General features: G+C 34.3%; 3 protein-coding genes across 6 annotated transcripts; all 3 read right to left on the bottom strand.

The window, feature by feature from the left end:
- Positions 1 to 6,057: 6,057 nt before the first annotated feature.
- Positions 6,058 to 13,894, bottom strand: LOC111315684 (putative transcription elongation factor SPT5 homolog 1). 4 transcript variants are annotated; one of them, XR_016330782.1, is made up of 22 exons: positions 13,400 to 13,894; positions 11,349 to 11,587; positions 11,081 to 11,227; positions 10,826 to 10,984; positions 10,661 to 10,744; positions 10,372 to 10,442; positions 9,906 to 10,263; positions 9,641 to 9,796; positions 9,463 to 9,560; positions 9,334 to 9,382; positions 9,103 to 9,255; positions 8,872 to 9,015; positions 8,690 to 8,783; positions 8,390 to 8,551; positions 8,261 to 8,309; positions 8,067 to 8,161; positions 7,869 to 7,947; positions 7,717 to 7,771; positions 7,488 to 7,601; positions 7,268 to 7,411; positions 6,799 to 6,896; positions 6,058 to 6,348 (listed from the first exon to the last, which is right to left on the bottom strand). XR_016330782.1 is itself a non-coding variant. In XM_089749529.1 (22 exons), exons 1-22 carry the CDS (start codon positions 13,722 to 13,724, stop codon positions 6,297 to 6,299), a joined length of 2,943 nt encoding a protein of 980 aa, XP_089605655.1. In that variant the 5' UTR covers positions 13,725 to 13,894; the 3' UTR covers positions 6,058 to 6,296. The 4 variants fall into 4 exon arrangements, 2 of the variants coding, with proteins under 2 accessions (XP_089605655.1, XP_022773329.2); XM_089749529.1 differs by having other exon boundaries at positions 6,058 to 6,362; positions 7,488 to 7,605; XM_022917594.2 differs by having other exon boundaries at positions 7,488 to 7,605.
- A 1,630-nt stretch (positions 13,895 to 15,524) lies between these two features.
- On the bottom strand, positions 15,525 to 19,727 carry LOC111315683 (putative beta-1,4-xylosyltransferase IRX10). The gene is made up of 8 exons (XM_022917592.2): positions 19,260 to 19,727; positions 19,015 to 19,161; positions 18,855 to 18,919; positions 18,679 to 18,748; positions 17,132 to 17,350; positions 16,336 to 16,479; positions 16,097 to 16,232; positions 15,525 to 16,011 (listed from the first exon to the last, which is right to left on the bottom strand). The coding sequence occupies exons 1-8, from the start codon at positions 19,623 to 19,625 to the stop codon at positions 15,782 to 15,784; spliced, it is 1,377 nt and encodes a 458-aa protein (XP_022773327.2). The 5' UTR covers positions 19,626 to 19,727; the 3' UTR covers positions 15,525 to 15,781.
- A 320-nt stretch (positions 19,728 to 20,047) lies between these two features.
- On the bottom strand, positions 20,048 to 21,978 carry LOC111315681 (Pentatricopeptide repeat (PPR-like) superfamily protein). Its single transcript, XM_022917591.2, has one exon. The coding sequence runs from the start codon at positions 21,845 to 21,847 to the stop codon at positions 20,192 to 20,194; it is 1,656 nt and encodes a 551-aa protein (XP_022773326.1). The 5' UTR covers positions 21,848 to 21,978; the 3' UTR covers positions 20,048 to 20,191.
- Positions 21,979 to 23,032: the final 1,054 nt, after the last annotated feature.

The following is a 23,032-nucleotide window of genomic DNA, read 5'->3' as shown; positions in this document are numbered from 1 at the left end:
TGAGTGATTAATCAAATTCTCAATTCATTTAATCAAGCTCAAACTTTTTTTATTAATCGTGTTTAAAAATAAAGAAAAAAAATTATAATAACAGAACTAGATGAAGCTTGAACTGAATTGAACAAAAGTTTCTATTTGATTTTCTATCAAATACAAAAGATGTTAACAAATGGTTTGTCAAACAAGTTATTCCTATATGAGGTTATTACAAAAATTGACCTTATACATTAACAAAAATTTAAAAAAAAAAAAATCATCTATCAGCAATATCAACAGTAGTAGAAGTAGCATCATCATTAGCATAAGCAGTACCGACTACTTTACGCTCCCCAACCTCATCTACCTCATGTTGGGCCCCAAAGCTACTTCAAGCTCGACGTCCATGGCTTTATCATCATCCTTATTTTCTTCTTCTTTCTCTTTCTCGAGTTGATTTAGAAGAGACCTTGATCTAATATTATTGCTATCAATATTAGAGAGATCAAGGTTGAGGTGAAAAAATTTAAATTGCACCAGTCGAGCACACTTTTCTAAGAGAACTTAACTTTTAGTTAGAGAAATTCATTGAAAACCTTAAACTCCTTAATAGCTTTTTTTTTTAGATATTTTTCCTCTCTCTTATTAGCCTCAAGATCAGACCTTAGCCTCATTATCTCTGCCTAAGCATCATTAAGCTTAAGCTTGGTCTGGTCCTTCATAGATTTGGCTAAGGCTTTATCAACTAGGACAGCCTCTAGCTTTGCCTTTAGCTCGTCATTGTTTTCCCTACTCAACCTATTTTTTGTGGGATACACTAAGATTGGACCTAACATTACCAGAGTGTCTGAGTTTTTCTTATGCTTATTAACCAATACAACCATATCTTTCTCGACCTTCAGTAAGTGGGCCATTACAAGGTAAATGTGGTAGAGGGCTTGCCTGGTGTTGTCTAAAAGCTAAGTTGGGAATTTCTGTTAAACTGTATAGAACAGACTTAAACTTAGCAAAATGAAAGACAATGATAAAGCTGAGCTGAAGTTAGGTAGTACTTACTAAGATAAGAGACCATGACTTTGTAAAATCTCTTCGCTAGGTCAAGGTTCTTGATGAGGTCATTGGTAGAAGCATACTCAAACCTTGTCAAGATCTTCTTCAAGCTAAGCCTTAACACCCTGGCTTCAAGGTTCTCTATGTTGGAAGAAAAGACCTTAACTATTGATTTTTCGGTAAGATGAGGTGCTTGTGCTGATGAGAGATCTCGACCAGTCTTGGCCTTTCTTTTTTGAGTTGCTGAATAGTGCTGCACTAGGGGGTTGATGACCTTATCCCACCATGAGATAAGACCCCGAGCTGAATTTTTTTTTTTGGCTCCTTTTGGGCTTGGGAGTGTATTAGTATAAGGCAAAGTTAAAGTCATCATTGGTGGATATCTTTGCAAAACTAAGCTAACAGTTAGATAAAAAATAGGTTAAAATAAAATCCTACAAGGTTACCTTAAACTTACCCTAGTACTTTGTCTCATTTATTATTTTAGGGAAAGTCAGCCTGTGGGTATCATTAACAAGCTCTCTTTTATGAGTGTACTTTATTATTTTATCTCAATCTGATAGATTCAAGCGAAAAAAACCATCGATGCATTAATCAAAACGTTAAGCACATTTATTATTTCCCATGCCTTGACCTTGGTAACACTTTCGACCTCGATCATACTATCTTTATTTATTTTTTATTTTTGGAAGCAATGGAAGAGCATCTTTCAATTGTTTATTGAGCTTGAACAATCGATGAATAGTTTTTATTGGGTCGAGTTATTACAAAATACCACATTTTATCATTAGGGTATGTTTTAATGGAAAAGAATTCCCTAAATGAAGGAAAAGAATAAAAAATGTTTATATTTTGACAAAGAATGATGAAAACAACTATGTACTATACAGAGTTGAGAGTGAGCTAAGTGATAATCAAATTGTAAGAATTAAAAATTAAAACAAATAAAAAATAAAATGAAAACCTCAAATCGACCATGAAGGAATCCTAATATACATAAAATTGATGTGGCTCCAGTTTATCGGTGACCTAGTTTGAGGAGTTTAGTATTATTATACTCTACCCCTTTCTGGGAAAAAAGAAGGTTCTTGTCAAAGCACGGATGTGATGAGCTGAACACATGTTAAGATAGTCTTTAGGATTTATCTTACCATTTAGTTCACTTATTACATCTTTGGGGATCATACTGTGGTCATAGGGAGTATATACAAAGACCTCAACTAGTTCATCTTGCTCTACAGCATTCTCTTCCTCATCGTCACTTTTCTTAGCCAAGGTACTCTCTTCCTCCTATTCCTTTTCGAAACTATCTTCATCATTAAAATTTTTACCACTAGAAGACTTTGACTCTTGAATAGGAGCAGGATTCCAAGACTAAACCGTGGTTGAGAGTAACTCAATTCCAAGGAAAAAAAGACAAGGTGAAGACCTTTCAAAAGAGGAAGTGATTTCAACAAGAACTGACTAAAGGGGAATAGAAGTGACGATGAGGTGTAAATAAGAGAAAAACCAGAAGTAAAAGAAAATTGGTGAGATTGAACCCCAAAAGAAGAAACAACCAAAGATGAAGGAATGTCGACTATAAAAGATGGACCGACCTGAAAAATGAGAAAAGGTGGTGGATTTTGTAAGTTGAAGTCTATCTAAGCATACAATTTCTCTATGCTCAAGACCTGTTTTCCTCTTACCTAGGCATTTTTTTCATTTTGTCACTACCCTTCTTTGGACATCAGGTTGAACCAAAAAGCCATTTTCTCACAATTATGCTTCTCGATGAATGGCAAGATTAGATTGTCATCATCCTCTCTGAGCTGATCTCCCTTAGGTTTTACCCTAAAACTTCTGACCTCTTCAGAACTTATACTAAAAGACATGGTTAAAAATACGTACTAAAAAAAGTAGAGAAAAACTTTAAAGCTAAAAACTTTTGAGATAAAAAAATTTAGATCAAATTAAGAGCAATGAAAGCAAAAAAATGGAAAATAAAAGCCCTAATAATCTTTTATATAGCTACGCTACAAATTAGATGAATGGCACAGACCACGACACGTGTCAGAGCAAATATGAGAAGATGTTTTTTCTTTTTCCCTCTTAAAATTTTTTCATTCAGAATACCTGTCTCTTCATTTAATGCCATCAGACTGGCCAAATCAGACGAATCCTAAGTCAGACCAACCAGATAAAAAAACTTCTTGAAACAAACCAAACGCTTAGTTCGTCATCAAAGTTCAAAGTATAGACTCGAATCCAAACTCGTGAAATAAAATACAAGTCTCACATCGACCAGACAAACTCTAATACTAATCTCAGACCATTTTGAACAATTATCACCTCAGCAACCTTCAAGCTAATTGTGCACTCAACCTAAGGTATACATGCAAGATCAGGTAACCACAAGGTCAGACCATGGTTTAAGGCTAGTTATCTCCTAATATTGACCCTCATCTATGACGTGGGCTCCAAAGAATCAAATTTCATGTCATTCCCTTTCGCCTACCTGTCCTACACTGAGTGCATTAATCATACATCCAGCAATTTAATACTCAGATTACTTAGTCAAAGGATAAAGTGTTAGGGCATTTGGTGGTTAAAAAGATGTAGTGGTCTTTTTTTATGTTAAAAGGCTTCAGCAGACAATCAAGAGTAATTTTATCATTTGTGTTGACCTGACATGTCAGGTCGGTTATACACATCCAGTGTCACATCAGCTCGGCACTATCTTTGTTGTCCTCTAATGGTCCCCTATTGCTTATCTATAAATATGCAGGTCCAAACACAATCAAGGTAGGCTCAGACTATTATTTCTCTTTATTACTTTCTTTTCGACCACACCACCAATTTTGACTTATGTATCGGAATGCAAACGTAGGGAACACTCATTACATTTATCTCTAATCGCCCTTCTTTTTTGTCTTTCTATGATCACCTTAAGATCGGAGCTTAGCACAAACACAATGGATATAACATTTTCAACTTTACACTCTTTATACTTTTTTATGCTATCTCTACTTCTTTTCTTCTCGATTGACTATAAATGGAGATGATAAGATGGGGATGGTACAATGTTTGCAAATATGAGGCAAAGCCAAAGCTTTCAAATAGCTTAAGCTCTATGGGGATTCTGAGATATGAAGAAGTAAGCTGACATGAGGTGTGCAGTTGGCCACCATGGCCTACCACAACTACCTACCTCCACATGCCCACACCTGGCTAACCTACACCACTCAATCCTTCTCATCTTAGGCTACTCCTCGACTCCACTTTCCTAGAATGTTGCTTACTGTCTCTCTTTTAGTTTCTTTTGTTTTTAACTTTAATACTTTTTTATTTTTTAAAAAAAAGGTATAATGTTTAGTATAAAATTAATTTTTAAACTATGAAAATAACTCTATTGGTATACACAAGATATTTCATCATTAATAACAATAATAACAAACTAACTTTATATCCAATACTTCTGGGATCGGTGGTATGAAATATCAAAAGATGAGTCATGTTAAGTCATAATTTTGAATTTTCTTATGCATTCATTTCTATAAAAAATAACATTTTCATCTACAGTCTTAATCTTCATATAATCTTCTTATTACTTACATCCACATCTTTTGTAGTTTGCCTCTAGAAACTTTGGTCTCTCCCAAATTCAAAAGCTTATTTTTCCTAATTGGTGTATATATATAGGTCTAAGTTTTCATATCCAAACCATTTCAAACGGCCTTCTCTCATCTTTTCATCAATTCGTCATATTTCTAATTTTTCTCAAATCTCTTCATTTTTTTATTTTGTCTTTTTGGTCTTGCCACTCATCCATCTAAACATCGTCATCTTTGTTATGCTCATTTTCTTCACATTTTATTTAATGTCCAACACCTAGTCCTATATATCAAAACAAGCCTTGCAGTTATTTTATACAAACTTCGCCTTTAACTTGTAAAGCATGTTACAATTACACAAACACTCAACACATTTCATCACCTCACCTATCTTACTTGGGTTTTATGAATCCTTTTTTATCTCAACATCGCTGGCACTATCTCACCATCCAACTTAATCACATTAAAACTCGTTTTCTCATGACTATTAAACTTACATTTCATATATTTAATTTTATATCTATTCAATTTAAAGCCTTAAGACTCCCTCCATAATTCTAATTTTGCATTAAGATCATCACAAGTTTCAGCAACTAAAATTATATCATCAATAAATAACATACACCATGATACCTTATCTTGAATATATCCAATGAGTTCGTTTATTATTAATACAAAAAAATATAAAATTAGTACTAAAATCTTGATGCAATATTAAAGTGATAAAAAAACTATCAATCAAGCTTTCATTAGTCTTCATATTCGTTATAACTCCTCCGTATCTTTAATTATTAATGTACTTTAAAAATACTCTTTTCTTTATTAAAATTTACCAAAACATATTTCGAAAAACTCTTATCATATATTTTTTCTAAATTAATATATATCACATATAAATCTTTCTTTCTCGCCGAACCCTTCCAACAAAAGTTTCAATTAATGAATTGCTTCCGCTGGGAAATGTCATCATTGGCTTGCAAATTTTTGATAAGCAATTATCTTGTCAAAAAATATTATTTAAAAAAAAAAACCATTTAGCCAAAAAAATTATAAGTTCGTAGAAAATTACTTAACCTTTCTTTTTTTAAAAAAAAAATATTGATTTATTTTCCATCAAAATCACTGCAAATTATTTGTTGATAAAATTGTTCCATAAAGACTGAATTAAGTTTCTCCATCCATTCTAGTACACTGTAGAATTTCAATCCTTGCCTTGTTCAAAAAACCTGAAACAGAGTTCATAACTCACCTCAACCTCAATGTGTCGCAGGGAGCACGTTAAACATCCATGGTTAAATTGTGCCGCTACTTGCACTAAAATTTGAGATTTTGAGAATCAATTAATTTGGACGGCAACTGTGATGCAAGTTTGACATTTGCACATGCAAAAGGGGAAAGAGCTACTATAACATGAATTCCTCACAAAAAAAAAAAAAAGTAATAAATAATAATAATATACATTGTTAATTTTCATTTAATTCCATGTCGTTCATGGTAATTTTGCTAATATAACCAAGTCCAATATCTTGACATCAAGACTATCATCTATCCTTACAATGCCATCAGTGCCATCCACACCAATTAACTTGCCAGTAACACCCCGAAGTGACCCCCCCATGATTTTGATCTTGTCTGATTTCCTTGGTGCTACTATCTCCATCTCACTAGGCAGGACGATTACTGTATCACCGCTGCCATTTGACCCAAGGGCCACCTTACAGGAGCCATCCTGTGTATCATGGACTGACCGTCAATTATCAAATAAATTGTTCTTTTATACTAAGTTTTTCAAACACTCCAATTAGAGTCAACAACTGCTACAACTGCCTCTAATATCCTTCACCATAGGTGAGGTTTCAACAAGAAATTGGTCCAATCATGAGGTCTAAAAATTACAGTTAATTTTTGGGGGTAATATCTATATAACATGTTAAGAACACTGGACTCAAATGCAAGTATTCATTAAGGAAATCTGTGGATGGTGTGTGCACCTTTTACCACGTAGATCTATTTGAATTATATAATCATTAAGACAATCATCAATTATGTAATTGTAATCAAAAGTAAACCAAGATATTTCACCTCTCAAAGTGCTGAAGTAAGATGATTGACATTAACATGGGAAATACGTAAAATAGTGCAAAAGAAGATAATGTTAAGAAATTGATGGGAGGCATACCGGAAGCACCTCTTGGATAACTCCAAGAGTCTCATCTCCAGATTTGCGCACATTGACCAAAATATCAGGCATGAACCACGGTCCTTCATTGTCAGCACCTGCAAGCAGCTGGATGTTAAAATAAAAGGAAAGCCTTTTCTTTTATTTTCTTAAAAAATTAGAACTGCAATGTAAGAAATAACTCCAGATAAACTTAAGGCACTCAACAAATCCTACAGAAGTACTCAGTTTATTCAGTAGTAACTATTCAAAAATGAATTCCCAGGTTCACATCAGAAAACTAAAAAAAACATTAAAAAAAATTTTCTTCAAGATAAGTTCATCAAATTTGGCACTAAAACATTTCCGATATAAAAAGAATTAGTGAATCATATGAGAGAAATTAAATCCCGTAAAATATCCACTAATCAAAGACCCAAATGAAGATTGTTCAGTTTTCTAAAAGCATATCAGGAAACAGAACTAGCACCTATTACAGGAGACATAAGGTCAAGACCACCGGTTCCTGGTGTCATTGGCTGCCCTCCAGGAGTACCCGGAATATAGGATCCTGAACTTGGTGTCATAGGCTGCCCACTGGGAGTTGAGGGCGTATAAGGACTTGGAGCATTGGCTGCAACAAACATAGATTATGAGTAACACTAAAGAATACTATAAGATTCAAATAGCAAAATATCAGAAAGTACTACCATAAGCCAAACTGCTATCCCTTGGTGTTCCAGCCTCACTATAATTACCGCCAGGAGTACTAGCCCAACCTGAACCAGGAGTAGGTGCTTCATATGCCCTTGAAGGAGGACTTCCTGGCTGAAAGGAGAAGCATCGCAGTTATTTTACAAAGAACCAAAACTCTAAATAAATACAGTAACAAAACAATAACTATATCATGATAGCACCAAATTGTACAAAAATCCTAACATGATACTGTGGACTGGTTCCCCAAGAGGCAGGGTTTCCTTCTTCCCAATTATCCCTATGCAGTCATCATAAGGAAAAAGCCAGTCATTAATCACCGTGAATTTAAATAATTAGTGTAGGATGCTTTAGATAAACGTTATCTACTAACAAACCTGGGTGGACTCATTGGTGCATAAGGATTCCAGGCCCTGTCACGCATAGGTGTTCTCATGCCATCATGGATAGGTGTTGCTGCAGAGAACAGAAAAGTAACTAAATTATTATTATATTACTAAATAACAATATCAGTTATTAATTGGAAGTATCCACACTTAAAGCACAAGAAAACAGTAAATGTGAGAAAAAAATACCTCCAGGATCTCTCATAGGAGTCATATACGGATGCAATGGAGTTCGTGAAGGGTGCATAGGTGTTTCACTTCCCATACCGTATCGGGATGTATCGCTAGTGAATCAAAATAAACATACAATATCAGAGAAATATGGCAATAGGGATTTCATAGTCAAAAAGTAACAAAGGGGATTTTGAAGAATTCATATTTACCGGTAGGGTGTTGAAATAACCACATTATCAGATATAAAATTGCGATCAACTGCAGAAATAAACAAGTTTTATAAGCCATAAAGATACTAAAGCAATGGAGAAAACATTTAAACATTAACCTGGACTTGCCTGTAACAACCTTCATTTGTGACTCCAACTCAACTCGAACTGATTGACCTTTAATATCTACAACACGTCCACGGTAACCCTTAAAAGGGCCCTGGCGAATTTTCACAGTAGTACCAATCAAAGCATCATGCCCTCCTCTTCCACCTCTGTTTCTTCCTCCAGCTGTTTTAAAGAGGCAGAAGTTAATAGCATCAACCTTATAATGAAACTTAATCACTTAACCTTGAGAAAATAATAATTCAAAATTCAATAACCATATAAGTTTCTAGAAAAAAAAGGATAATAAGATCAGCAACATACAATCATATGGAGGACCTCCCCTAGAAAATCTCCTTGGTGATGGTGGTACACGAGGTGGAGTCTTGAAGCCACCAAATCTTGAGAAAGAATCACCCTAAAAGAATGAATTAAGCAACTAGCCCAAATGAGAATGATGCAAAAATTATACCTTAACCACAAAAATAAGAACAGATAAGACTTACATTTCTATCACCGTTGGAACGTGATCCTCCCACTATACAACAAGAATCAGCTTTAGCACATATAAAGCCAGCATGCTCAAGATGATGTCGATCATACACGAACAAGACTCCTTTGTATATGTGCTCTACAGGGCCTTGCTTCCCCTAATATGATAGGAGAGGACAGTTTGTAAACTATAAACTTGTCAAATAACTAATAGAGACAAGTCAAATTGCAAATGAGAATCTTACTTTACAAGGACCCTCAAGGATCCTAACCACGTCTTTGACAGAAACAGTATTCCTATATCTGTCTTGCACATTAAATTTCTTCTCAATCTTACATTTGATTTCCCTCAATTTGACAAGAGAAACCTCCAGTCTCTCTGGAACTCCCTTAAGAACCTAAAAGAAAGTAAAAGACTAAGAGCATATTCAAAAGCGGGGCACTGAAAATCTGGCTATTTCAGAGAGGTTATTCACCTGAAACGCTTCACTTTCTACACGTATGATAACACCAAAGCTATTGTTACTGCACCAATAGAATTCATGAGTTACGACCCCAAATTATCCGAAGACAGTGAGTCAAATTCTTCAGCAAAAAATACTTACTCTAGTAGCACAAGGTCATGAAGCTCATACTCTCCAATTTTTGTAACACCAGTAGTTACTTCAGAGCTCTCTACAACATCATCAGCAAAAACACGGATCTGATAAAACAAATGCCAATTATTTTTCCAATAAGATATTCCTTAGATCAGGACCAGACTTCAAAAGATATATTACTCACATGTTCTTTGGTCGTATCAGATAAAATGATGAGCACATGCTGCTCAACCTTGACAACCATACCAGTTGCACCTTCCTTTGTCCCAGACACAACCTTCACATGATTCCCAGGCTCAAAGTACTTACACAGCTCCTTTTCATTAACAGCTAGAGTTTTCTGCAAAACATCGTCAAAGGCCAAGTATGTCCTAGCAATAAGGAAACCTACATGCACATCGGTGATCAAAGACCTAATCAAAGAATACAAATATTGACTAAATTCTTACAGGAAGGCCTTTCATTTCTGGTCTAATATGGACATTCTCTTCCTCAACCTTTTCAACCCATCCCTTTAAATTTTTCAGATCCCCCTTGACAACAATAACAGCATCACCCTTCATGAAATGGCCTTTCTTCCGGTTTGCAAACAAAGTTGACAAACCAACCATTTCACCTTCTCCATTCCCACTAGGCGTCCGGAACTTTTCGAGTTCATCAAAAGTTGGTTTTATGTTCTGAGCACTAATTGACTTCATTGACACTGTTTTGTACAAGAACCCATCTTTAAACAACATGCCACCAATATTCTCAAAGTAATCACCAGTCATCGGATCTCGTCTACGCTCTACACGAATATGAAGTTCCCTATAAAACAAAAAATGTTGTGCAATATGAAAATATGAACTAAGTTATTAAGAAGCAAAAAAAAATGTGGTAGATTTTCCACCAGAGGTTGGAATCATTTGAGACTACCTTGCTTCATCAACATTCATAAAGCGGGGAGGAGGGACAAAAGCTTTCTTCTTAGCAACTTCTCTTCCTTCCTGTATGAAATAGTAGAAGAGTAGATCAAGGACAATGGAACTAGGAAAGAGAACCAAATAGTTAATACTAAATCTGTTTAATTTTCATAACTGTGCAAATCATAGATAGACAGCTAAACTTCTACACCTGCAAAAGGTCAAAATGCAATTCTATTATAAGGTTTTAACATGCACAATCCATGAGATAAGCACCTAAAAAACAACAATCAATTTCATACCAATTTATTTGCAAGGGCCTGTAAGTCAATCCTAGGGATCAATTTAACAGTGACTCTCTGCCGCACGTTATCCACATCAACTACCTATGAAATGGAAATTAGGAGGTCAGTCTATAAATTTGAAAGAGAATAATTCATGAAAGTGGCAAAGGACAAAAATCATACCTGAGCAAGATCACCCTTATAAGTCCCAATCTTCATTCTGACCCAGGTATCTCTTGAAAGATCAATTGCTTTGCTTTCAACTGATAAAACATCAGTCATTTCTCTTATTGGAACAAGCATAATCTTTGTTCCAAATATATTACGTAGACCTTTGACAGCCTGAAGCAGATCAAAATTGGCTAACAGAAATATACGTAGACATCTAAAGCTAAGCCACTCATAAAAAATAAACCAAAAGAAGAAATTATCACGAACCTCCCTCACATGGGCTTCCTTGTCTGCTTCAATATAAATATAATTTTTGAGGTGATCAAGGGCAATAACAGACCTGATTTGCAATTCAGATCCTTTATCAATGTATTTCTGCATGAGGCAAACTGCGGTCTCTCGTTCACGACCAATCTAGCATGCATAAACATGACCTTAGTTAACTTCCATGACAAATGTCCAAATAATCAATTAACCATTTCTGCCTAAAAACAAAATTCCAAAACTTAAGTTGCAGAGGAAATCATTATCATACCGCACATTTCACCATCCACAGCTTTGGATCTCTTACTGATGGCAAAAGTGCTTGCTGTTCCACATCAGTTGTCTCCTCATCATACTCTGTGTGACTTGATCTTGCATACCTAGCCTGAATGCTTCTCTCAAGAGCTTCAACATCTTCTTGTTCATCCTCCCGGAGTGGTAATGGGCGACGGTGCATCCTTCTACCAACGTCTTCATCAGGTAGATCACCTCCACTTTCAACTATGAAGTCTGCATTTGCAATTGTCAAGCAACATACAGTAAATTGAGGATAAAAAATGAAGCATGAATAGAAGATTCAACAAAGATCATCATACTTAGATATGCCATCAAACCATTCCACACTCGTTATCAGTGAAGTAGCATGCTACAGGACAATCCCATAAAGGTTCACCAGTCACATAATGTGTTGAATATGAAATGCCTCTTCAGCCAATCTAAGCTGCATTTTATCTTTCTCCGGGAAAGGTGTATGGGATAATTGAAAGCAATATTGTTTTGGGAAAATATTGAAAAAGCAAAGAGCAAAGGACACCAGCTGTGAGATTTACATGCATGTTTTCCACACATCATTTATATCCAAGTTATTGCTACTGCTTGACCTTCTAACAAACGACAGATTTAAGCAAAACTGACAAATATGATAAACAAAAGATTCTCAAGCACAATATGCTAAAACGAAGGAGCTTAAAAAAGGAGTAATTTGAACTTAAAAGTAGAGGAAAAAAAAGTTAGCCTGAAAAATTCAGATTGAGCAATTTAAATTTTAAAACAAAGAGGAATTATTAGATTTGCAGAGCATCAGGTGCAAAGTATCCCAACAGAGGTACAAATGCAACAGGACTGTCGAACAAAAGTGAATCAAGAACAGTGAAGAATGATTTTTTTCTGCCATGGCCAGCATAAAAAAAATATAATTTCAATGTAATGGAAGAATCCTTCAAAGAAAAATTTGTAATGAAAAATAGCTGGAAAACTAGAAGCTCATTGAGATTTTAATAATTACAAAAGTAGAAAATTTTCAGATTGGGCAAGTTTTAAAACAAAAAAGAGGAATTCCTAGAACTTGCAGTGCTTCAGGCGCTAAGTATCCCAATACAGATACAAATGAAACAGAACTGTCAACAAACAGTGGATGTAGAAGTGTACATCTAGAAAAGATGCTTTTTTTCTTCTGACTTGTCCAGCAAATAATAGTCATACAAATAACTAAGAACTATGAATTCAATGCAACGAATGGGAGATTTTCACAGACAAATCCAGAATAAATGTTGGAAAATAGAATCTAGTTAAGAATCAAATAATTACAACAATAGGAACTACCAATGTTACTCCTGCTGTTCAATCCCGCCACCAAGAATAAAAATTTCCAAAGTAACAGTCTGATAAGTGCATGCACATCAGAATCAAATACTGCCAACTATATGGAATCCCCTTATTTAAAAAATTTAGTATGTACATATGGCTTTCAAGAAATGTCAATAGTGAGACACAAATGGGTCCCGTAAGAAATTCAGAAAGAGATAAGGTTCAAATTCAGAACCACTACAAGATCAGAAACTAATGTTAAATCATTATATGCCACCAATAACAATTTTCACTTTGTGATATTTAAGAACTACCAACATTAAATCAACAATCCCAACAAATGATTCTGAATTTGTCAACAGCTACTGCATATGGAATATAAATTCCATTTACACAACTGGAATGCAAACTATGGCATCTTTCAGTAAACACAAACACGAAAAAGAAACTACTTTTAATCCTCATATGTAAAAGAATAAGCAGATGCTAGCAGCAGAATCATGATAAAGAGGTTTTTATTAAAAGGGCATATAATTGCAACTTCCAAAAATACTATACTGAACCAGCTTAAGCTTTGAAACTAATTTCTAAAAAAAAATTAAATTTTATTTATCCCAAAACATCATCATTTCGAGCACATTAATCATCACTTTTTTCCACTTCATTACAAATTTCCATACCAATAATCCAAATTAGCAAACTATGAGTAAAACCGTAGAAGGAAAAGGAAATTACCGTCTTCTCCCTCGTCCTCTTCCTCTTCCTCATCGCTATCGACCTGCGCTTCCAGATCAAAAAACTGAGAGCCAACACGCGGAGCCTTGCTATGTCGCTTCCCACCACCAAAATCCTCATCGTCATCGTCTTCATCTTCCTCATCGTCCTCCTCCGCCACGTCATCGATGAAATCAGACCTCCGACGCTTCGTACTTGAACCGCCACGGCCTCTCCCTACGTCTTCGTCCTCGTCGTAATCCTCGTCGTCCATCAACTGCTCCTCCTCATCTTCGTACTCTTCGTCATCAACGTCATCATCTTCCTCGTCTCTTCGTCTCGCCATCCCAGCAACTCGATCGAGGCTATGAGGCTTTTCTTTTCGGATGAATATATACTTTCAATTTTATTTTTTTTTTGTTTGGGGATGGAGAATGGAACCCTAAATAAGGACGGGGAAACTCATATATATATTTTTTATTACCAGTCAAAAATATTTGTATTTTTATGAGAGACGAAGAGGAAACGTTTCAAACAAAGATGGCCAAGGTTTATTTTTCCCTCATCCGACTTTTTAAAAATGGGCCGGGTGGACTTTAATTGGGCCAACTTCTGGGTTTACTAAAGTCACGCTTAAGTTATTGTTTAATATAAAGTCCTGTTTTTCCCTTTGAACGTTTCAATTCCTTCACTTATAAATACATTATTTAATTGTAGTATGCTTCACAGTTCAAACAAAATAGAATTTGGACGTGCGATAATAATATTAATTTTAGTAAAATTAAAAATAGTGATAAAAATAAAATTAATTATTATAATAATAAGATTAAAAATAATTATTAAATATATATTTGAATATAAAAATAATGATGATTGTAAGATGAATTGTAATAAGAAAAAAAATCATTAAGAATATTAACTAAAAAATTACATATAAATAAAATTTTAAATTATTTAATATTTATTAAATTAATAAGTAATTGAAATTTTTTAAAAATAAAATTTACTAATTAATTAATTTATTATGCAGTAAAATTTATTTTTATATTAAATTAACAAAATTATTTTATAATTTTTAAATAAAATAATTAAAATAAAAAAAAAAGTTAAAAGTGTGAACATAAAGGATAAAAATGAGGAAAAAAAAAAAAAGCAAAGGTGGCTGTGAACTGGAGCCTCTCCCTCCACTGAAAAATTCATGCCCACCGCACCCCACTGTAATTCTATTTGGATTTAAAGGTTGCTATTGGCACCTTTTTTCATTATAAACGGACTCACACTAGAGATGCGGTAGATTTCAAACGGATTCAAAGTCAACTTGATCAGAATTTTGGTTTATTAATGGCAACATTTTGCATCAAATAATACAATTTGATAAACAAATTAATAAATATTTTTCATTTAAATTATTCTAACACGTGATCAACTTTTTATTAAATTATTATGCATCACTTATAGGAGTCATTAAAAATTAAATATATATTTCATGAGGATCAACTAATAAATGCATAAAATATATATATCTTTGTTAAACCATGGATGCATGCTATATTATAACGTTATCACGATTTAATGATATATATTTGTATTTGAAATTACTGGAAATTAAATATTAATTATTAAAATAAAAATTATCTAAAGGGTATAAAAAACTCCTCAATTATAATTAAAAAATTCATTCAAATTCTTTTTTATTATAATCAATCAACCCTTTTAATATTATTTGCATTCAATTAAACCAAATAAAAAATTTAACACTGTTGATGTTTTTTAACAACTAAAATAAAATTGCAAATGCGTCAACAAAATAAATAAAAAATTATCATATAGTGCAATTAACATCAATGAAAATTAAATAAAAATAAACTTTTTTTCTTTTTTTTTCTCTATTTTCTCATTCTAAGATCTTATAATAGTTTAATTAAGTATAATTCAAATATTGATTAATTCAAGTTTATCACGTAATTAAATTTCATTCAATTAAAAATTCAATTCAGTTGAAATATAACATTAAGAACTTAATTGATCACAATAAAATATCAAAAACTTAAATGATTATTGAATTTTTGTTTAAAAACTTTTTTGACATTTTTGCCTGAAAAATTCAATATTCTAACGATATATCATATATCTAGAGTACATCCGCTTGTAACAAAAACTAGTTTCTAAGATATTATAAAGTACAAAATAGTTTCGTGCCATTTTTACAACATTCAAAATTATACTACTTTCAAATGAGCCAACAATACGGCTAAAACGAAATGCTCTACAACCTGAAAGAATTAGTGAATAATAAGTCATTCAAAAATTTGACAGCCTGCCAGTGCGAAAAGTGGAGCAAAGGAGCACTGTGAAAAGGAAATGGAGGCCTCAGATTTTTGCGGTTCCCACAGGCCACAACAGTCAAGTCAGGGGCATAGGAGGTTTCCAGTTTGAAAATTCAACAAGATTCCTATTCACAATGGATCCATTATGCAGCCAAAATGTCTCAGCTGACTGGTGAAATTGCCTCACTTTCCTCTGAAGCTCCCACAATATTGCTTGCATAGCAGAACATGGCTCTGATTCTGGAGCATAAACCCACAAGCACCTTACTTCCCTACCACGCGATATCATCCCCTCTATCACCTCATCTGAAAAGAAAATGCAAAGTTGAGTCAATTTGATGCTGCTTAAGAGTAAAATAAGTGGAACTAGAAGCAAAAAGCCCAATTTAACCTGGTATTGAAGCTAGGTACTCCAGAAGTTCCGGGCCTATTAGAGTGGATGGCCATTTGATTGATATCTGTGTGTAGTCAATTACATTCTGAAAAGGTAATTCTACTTGATCTGATAAAATGACCGGAACACATTCCTGTTCATGACAAAAAAACCATTTACTTTATTTCAATTGGCCTCAAAATGCAAGTGTGCATGTGTGTGGGGTGAGAGAGAGAGAGAGAGAGAGAGGGAGAAACCACAAAGAATGACTCATAAAAGCGAAGGGTCCAAGATGACTCTCCACGTGGTGCGAGGCAGAATTTGGCATTGCCCAGGTGCTGAAAATATTCCACTCTTCCCAATTTGTTAGGGCCACTGAACTGTAACTCTGGACATTCCAACTGTTTATAGTGTTAATGCTCATATTTTTTAGCACAAGATATATGAGCAATTCTATTAAAATCATACTACTGCAGCATGTAAAAGAAAGCATGCTAATAAAGATAAAGAGATTTCATGCTTCACATCAGTCAACCGGATGCAGAAAGTGTTGAGAAGCTTCTTAGTGATCTTAGCTTCTCTCACACACACAAAACCCTCAGTAAGAATGGGCATCAATATTCTACCTATATAGTAGATACAGGTAATAAATAACAGTGTTGGGAATATTAAAACCATAAAATATCTTCATTCACCAGGATGCTTAATAGATCAGTAAATTACATGACATCATCTAATAGGATTATTATAAAGTATGCAGACTAATCCATCTGAAGAATAAAATGAGGCCAAAAAGAATAATAGTAGTTAAAGGTTGAATTTACTAGTTGCATTGACGCATATAAATCCTCAGTAATCAAGCTAAAGTTTGAAATTGGAAAAAGGATTGATCAATTTATTAAAAGTGAGACTACTCAGGACTATAAAGTAATGCTATGCTTCCACATTTTATTTTGAAGTTCTATATGAAGCCAAAATTAAATCAGTAGATAATCCAAGGGATGATAAAATTTCATATTCAAAGCATAAAAATGTCACAGAAGGAAAACATACCTTATCTCCATATTGCTTTGCAAGCTCAATTAACTTAAGACGGCCAACCTTTTTTTGGGCCCGGCCTAAATAGTTAGCCAAATATTTTCTCTTTGATAGGAGCAAAGGATGGAAAATAGTAGCCCCAGTTTTCGTCATCCCATCATCAACATTTCCAGGAATGATGATATCTTTCCATGTATTAAAGGCACTTGTGTCTTTCTTATCAGTACGATCTCCCTGAACAATACACAAATCAACATTCTTTTGTTAAGAAAGCCAACATATATACAAGAATTTCAATTTCCAAAGCATTGCTTGGTAAGAAAAATTGAAATGTGAAGAGAAAGGAAACTACGAAAAATTTTAAATGGAGAAAAAAATGGCTTTAACATCATACAATTTGTAAGATAGGAAGGGAATTACAGACAATTTGGTAAGATTTATAATCTTCTACTCATACCCTCTTCTTATCCCTTCTCTAATCATTCCAACTTGGACAAAAAAAGAAAAGGATTGACTTCAGTGGGCCTAAAGATAAATATCCAAGTCTACTATATTCTTTACTCCCACTGTTTTCGCGTAAAATGATTAAAATTTATTTTCTTTTTCCTTTTCCAACAAGCACTTTGCATCTTTCTACCAAACTATCTTAGAAAGAATACCTTAATAATTGCTCACAACACACTTATCAATTCCACATCTCCTATAAGGTTAAGAAACAATTAAAGTATTAGTAGTTCTTTATTTCTCCACTTAGATAAAATAGTAAGTAGTAACCTTTCACAATTTTCCGGTCGACATGTTGAACTCTGGTGGCAATTTAAACATAAACATTATGGATATGGGCAGTTAAGACTGGACCAAGATAATTCTAGTCCCCAGGAAAAGTGAATGTTTCCTCCCAAGCATGTAATTTAACACCAATTCAAAAAAAAAAAAAAAAAAAGAGTCTTTGTCATGGAACTTATGATTTTTCACTGATAATAACTCAAAGAATACAGGAATTCAGTCTCTGCAATCCCCTGTTGGATAAAGAGCTCACATGAAAATCATATAGCCAGTTAACCATTGTTAGATTCAATAAAGTCAAATTTGCCAGGTGCACTATACCTTTATATTGCCTGAGGTGCAAGGCATATAATAAAACGTAGAGGTAGAAGCTGACAATAAATAGTGTCTTTAAAGAAAATCTACTAACTAAACCCATCATGGGAGCACAAACTACAATGAAAACAAATTTTGATTATATTTTTTGGGTTGGTTGTCCAACACTAGAATCAGTCAAATTCTTTGCACTTGCTCAGCTTCTTTAATTGGAACCATACTAATGATGATTACACCATACACCAATGATGTAAGATGGCCATATATTCAACCAATGTTAAGGAACTCAGGCACATGGGGAAAAAAAGAACAGTTGAAGGCATATTAATAGGTAAAAGAACGGAAAACTAAGGCACCAAAGTGAACCATGAACCAACGTATTCCAATCATTCCATAGCAAAATCAAATGCATATACCAAACAGAGATCACAATTTTTTTTTTTTATTGTAAAGGCCGGTACCTCAGGAGTAAGAATTATAGAACGATTTATATAGGTGGCCCAAGATCTAAATAAGTGAGCTCCAGCACCACTGCAATGGCATAAAAAGCAAACAATCTTTGCATCAAAGTTAATCAAATTTAAACCTTACAAAGCAAAACAAACTTTAATTTTTCCTAACAGGCTAACAGTTATACCTAGGGAAAACAAATATGTGGTCACGCCCTCCGGACCGCCTGAAATATGGCATTTGGCTCAAAACCTAAAACAAAGCAACAGCTATTTTATTACCAATAAAGAACTAAAACTAAATTTAAAAAAAATATATTTTTCCAACAATTAAAAGGAAGTTTTTACCTTGACATAAGTTTGATTAATTTCTTTGTCATTAAGACCTCCCAACATCCGAACACATTTAACATAAGCTGGAACAAAGAACAAATCAGCTTCCTCTTTCTTTCTTGTCCGAAAACGAGATCCCGATAACAGCCTGTGGATTTTAACCTACAATTTTTTTTACTAACAATTAAAATTTAATTTTTAAGGAAATTATTCCACAAAAAAAAGAGATTATTCAATTAAATTTAACCTAATAAAATTACCTGAGAACCCCACTGGCCTTTAAGACAAGCATTCGTGGAAACGGTGCCATCTATTCCGTACAAAAGGTGTTTTAAGCCGTCGATCTCGTTCTCGTCGTAGACGTAGATCTTGAGAGAGAGGTGAGACCCGTATCCTCGTTCGGGCCACAATCGATGTCCGACGCCGTTGGTTTGGGCGACGTGTAGGTTGATATTTTGTGATGAACCGTCGTGATTGAGATTGCAGGGTGATGGAGGGAATGCTTGGTCGTAGAGTCGAGTGAAGAAGAAAGTGGCGGTTATGAGGATGAGAGCGCCGATCTGGTGAGTGCGAGTGCAGGGAGTGTTGTGGGGATGCGCAGAGAAGACTCGAGGTTTGTTGCTCATTCCTTTGCTTTTCGGAAACAGTGAACACCAGACTCAACCGTCGATTGGAGCAGTATCTCGCTGAGCTCAAGTTTCAGAAGTGGACGATGATAGTTTCGAAACGACGAGTTTCTCTCAAGGCGTTGCTTAAAAAACAACCCAAATAAAATTTTGGACCTAAGCATTTGGGTCTGAACAAGATGCAGAAATCAAGCTGAGGCCCAGGTGGTAAAAGAAAGGTAAGGGAAGAAAACAATTTTTTTCACAAAGGACGATAACAGTTTTTTTTTTATACAAAAGAGAACAGTAATATTTAGGTCCAATATCGTTAACACGAGATCAGTTGCTCAAAATCAAATCTATTTCTATTGAGGCGAACTAAACGAATGATTGAACTTCTGTTTTGTACTTAAAAAACCATAATCTAAAAATAATAAAATAAGTTAAAAAAATAAAATTCGAATTTCAAATCATTATTATATATAAATAAATTGAGTTTAAGTTTTAAATTTATTTTCTACTATTTTGGAATTTGCATTATCGCTGCATGGTCCATCATAGTTCAAGAGGGTTGGTGGCTTGTTGGATCAAAGTTGGTGGGAACTAATTTGCCAACTGAGGCCTGGAATCTTTTGAAACCCCTCATTCACCATGGCCATCCTCATTTTTTCAGCCTTTTCCCATCTGTTTGAAGCTGCATAAATATTTGACAGCAGCACATAATGTGAACTATTTCCGGAATCCATGCCGTGATCCACTCTGCCAATCTCTTGCATCACCTTTTCTACCATGTCTGTATCCAAATGAATCCGGCAAGCTCCAAGTAAAGCCCCCCAAACTACATCATTCGGCTTAATAGGCATTCTCTTGATTAAATCGAAAGCTTCTTTCAATCTTCCGGCGCGCCCCAGTAGGTCTACCAAGCAGCCATAATGTTTGATGCCTGCTACCAAGCCGTAGGTCTCCATCTTGGAGAAGATATCTAACCCTTCGTCTACAAATCCCCCATGGGCACAAGCCGATAGAAGAGAAAGGAAAGTAATGTCATCTGGCATCTCATTCAACTCTTCCATCCTTCTAAAAAACTCAAGAGCCTCTTTGCTCTGTCCATGAATAGCAAAACCTAAGATCATAGAATTCCAGAAGGAGCTTGTCCTATAACCCATTCCTTCAAAGATCAATCTTGCATGGGCTAAATCTCCACACTTTGCATACATATCCAACAATGCATTCAAAACAAACTGATTAACCGTCAGTCCCTTACCCTTAATAAGATAATGGATTTCTTTTCCAACATCTAATTCACCTAATTGTGCACAAGCAGATAAAACACTTGTGATAGTAACTTCATCAGGTTCAAAACCTTCACTTTGCATTTTCCTAAACATTTCCAAAGCTTCCTTACAAAACCCATTTTGTGCATAACCTGAAATTAATGAATTCCAATTCACCAAATTCCTAACAGGGATTCTATCAAAAATATACCTTGCTTCCTTAACATCACCTCTCTTACAATACCCAGAAATCATGGATGACCAAACAAAGAAATTCCTTGCAGGCATCATCTCAAAGAGTTCCCTTGCAGCCTCTAATTCACCATTTGCAGTATACCCATCAACCATCACTGTCCAAGTCACCACATTTCCCAACTCCAATGGAACTTTATCAAAAAAATGCCTTGCTTTTAAAGTATCTCTACTCTTTGCAAACCCATCAATCATCACAATCCAAGTCACTGAATTTCTTCTAATTGACATCTTCTCAAACAAATCCAATGCAGAATCCCTATCCCCGTTTTTCAAATACCCAGCAATCATCGCATTCCATGTCACCACATTTCGTTCAGGCATCTCATCAAACACCTTCCGGGAATCAGCCAGGTTGCCGCATTTCGAATACATATTCAGCAATGACGAGGCAGTGTGTAAATCAATGGCTACCCCAGCTTTGATTGATTCGGCATGCAAAGATTTCCCATAAGTTTGGGTTGAAGCAGAAGCACATGCCTTGAAAATCAAAGGAACCAGGCCTAAAATGTGTAGTCCGTTTTGGCGTATTTGGGTGTATAAAGAAAGCACTTGTTTGGGATTTCCTTGAGAAAGATGGTTTCTTATGATGTAAGACCAACTGGGTTGATTTGGGTTCGAATTGTTCTTGGCTAATGCTTCTGTAATTCCAATGATTTGTTGTGGAAGGTCGTTTGGAAAGTGCCGTGGGTTTTGATGCAATTTTGTTGTTCTCATGTCTCATAGTTTTAACTATAAACTGTCATTGGAGGGAAATTTCTCATCTTTGAATAGGAAGAATAAGACGGCCAGATTCCTCCTCTTCTTCGTTTTTAAGTTCTACAACAATTCCTAAACAATGGATTTTTTTTTTTAATCATAAGCTGTGGATACCGCTTCACATAATGCATGACAATCTGTGATTCTTGTAGTATTAAATACATGATGCAGGGCTTAAGTGATAAATAGAGTACGATTTTCGTTATATTGTTTGGATTTAAATTTGCTGTGAAGTTTTTTTTTTTTTTTGTCTAAATTTGAATCCATTTAAAAAGTGTAAGAAGATAATTTTTTATTAATTCATTAAGTTTGACATAATTAAATATATATGGATCAATAAAAAATTATCTATTAAGTAAAATCTAAAACTATTGTTCCACCTAACAAAAAATATATAATGACTCTTCACAAAACATGAGCTCAAGTTAGGCCAATAATAGAAAGCTGTTGTCAATTTTTTACAAATGAAAATTACTTTTTTGCATAAACATTAAATCATATCAACAACGGTTAGTAATTATTTTAATAAATATCAAAATATTAATACTAATTCCAATTTTGAACTTTCATAGTGAGATTTTACATGACACATTACAAAAACCTCACTCATGAGAATCAAAAGTTTATGATAGCAAAGTTTCAAGCATTCAATAAAAAATGTTAAGGAACAAAGTATAATACTGGAGCATCAAGCAGAAGCAAAAGTGTTTTATGCTAAGTGCTGCTAGATCCATATTCCATTTGTTCTTGCTGACAATCCAATCAAAGATGTTTCTCTTCCAATAAAATGTCTAGAAGTGAGAAAAGCACTAGCTTTTTGACAGCATATTGCATATAATTCTAACCATTTTTACTTAAAAAAGAGGAAATCAGGAATTTATTAGAAAACATATATTAACTATTTACTAGTAAAGTGAAGGATATGGACTCTGGAGCAATTTGCACTAGAAAGATACATATTTTTCAAGGCAAAGGTGTTATACTCTAGTCTGGTCATCTAGGCAATGTCTTCACTGACAAGTTAAACATCCGTTGATCATTATATTCGCGACTGCTTCAACTGGTCCAATACTTAATTAATATTAGCTAAGTCAATTAATAATATCAATATAAGTAAATTGAATAGTCAATACCAACTCATTA

The sequence above is a fragment of the Durio zibethinus genome, chromosome 20 (assembly GCF_047325235.1).
Source record: "Durio zibethinus cultivar Kanyao isolate XHJ-2024 chromosome 20, ASM4732523v1, whole genome shotgun sequence".
Classification (NCBI taxonomy): domain Eukaryota; kingdom Viridiplantae; phylum Streptophyta; class Magnoliopsida; order Malvales; family Malvaceae; genus Durio; species Durio zibethinus.
This window is presented reverse-complemented; position numbering and strand designations above follow the sequence as displayed.

Bases quoted from the DNA above. Each gene is read 5' to 3' on its own strand.
- LOC111315684 (XM_022917594.2), bottom strand. From the start codon at position 13,724: ATGGCGAGACGAAGAGACGAGGAAGATGATGACGTTGATGACGAAGAG. The intron at 9,016-9,102 runs GTAAGATTCTCA...CTATCATATTAG, and splicing joins TCCTTGAGGGTCCTTGTAAA to GGGAAGCAAGGCCCTGTAGA. The intron at 8,552-8,689 runs GTATGTTGCTGA...TCTTTAAAACAG, and splicing joins GGGAGGTCCTCCATATGATT to CTGGAGGAAGAAACAGAGGT.
- LOC111315683 (XM_022917592.2), bottom strand. From the start codon at position 19,625: ATGAGCAACAAACCTCGAGTCTTCTCTGCGCATCCCCACAACACTCCC. The intron at 16,480-17,131 runs GTATGTTTTCCT...CACTATAAACAG, and splicing joins CAAAGCAATATGGAGATAAG to TTGGAATGTCCAGAGTTACA. The intron at 16,012-16,096 runs GTTAAATTGGGC...TTTTCTTTTCAG, and splicing joins GTACCTAGCTTCAATACCAG to ATGAGGTGATAGAGGGGATG.
- LOC111315681 (XM_022917591.2), bottom strand. From the start codon at position 21,847: ATGAGAACAACAAAATTGCATCAAAACCCACGGCACTTTCCAAACGAC.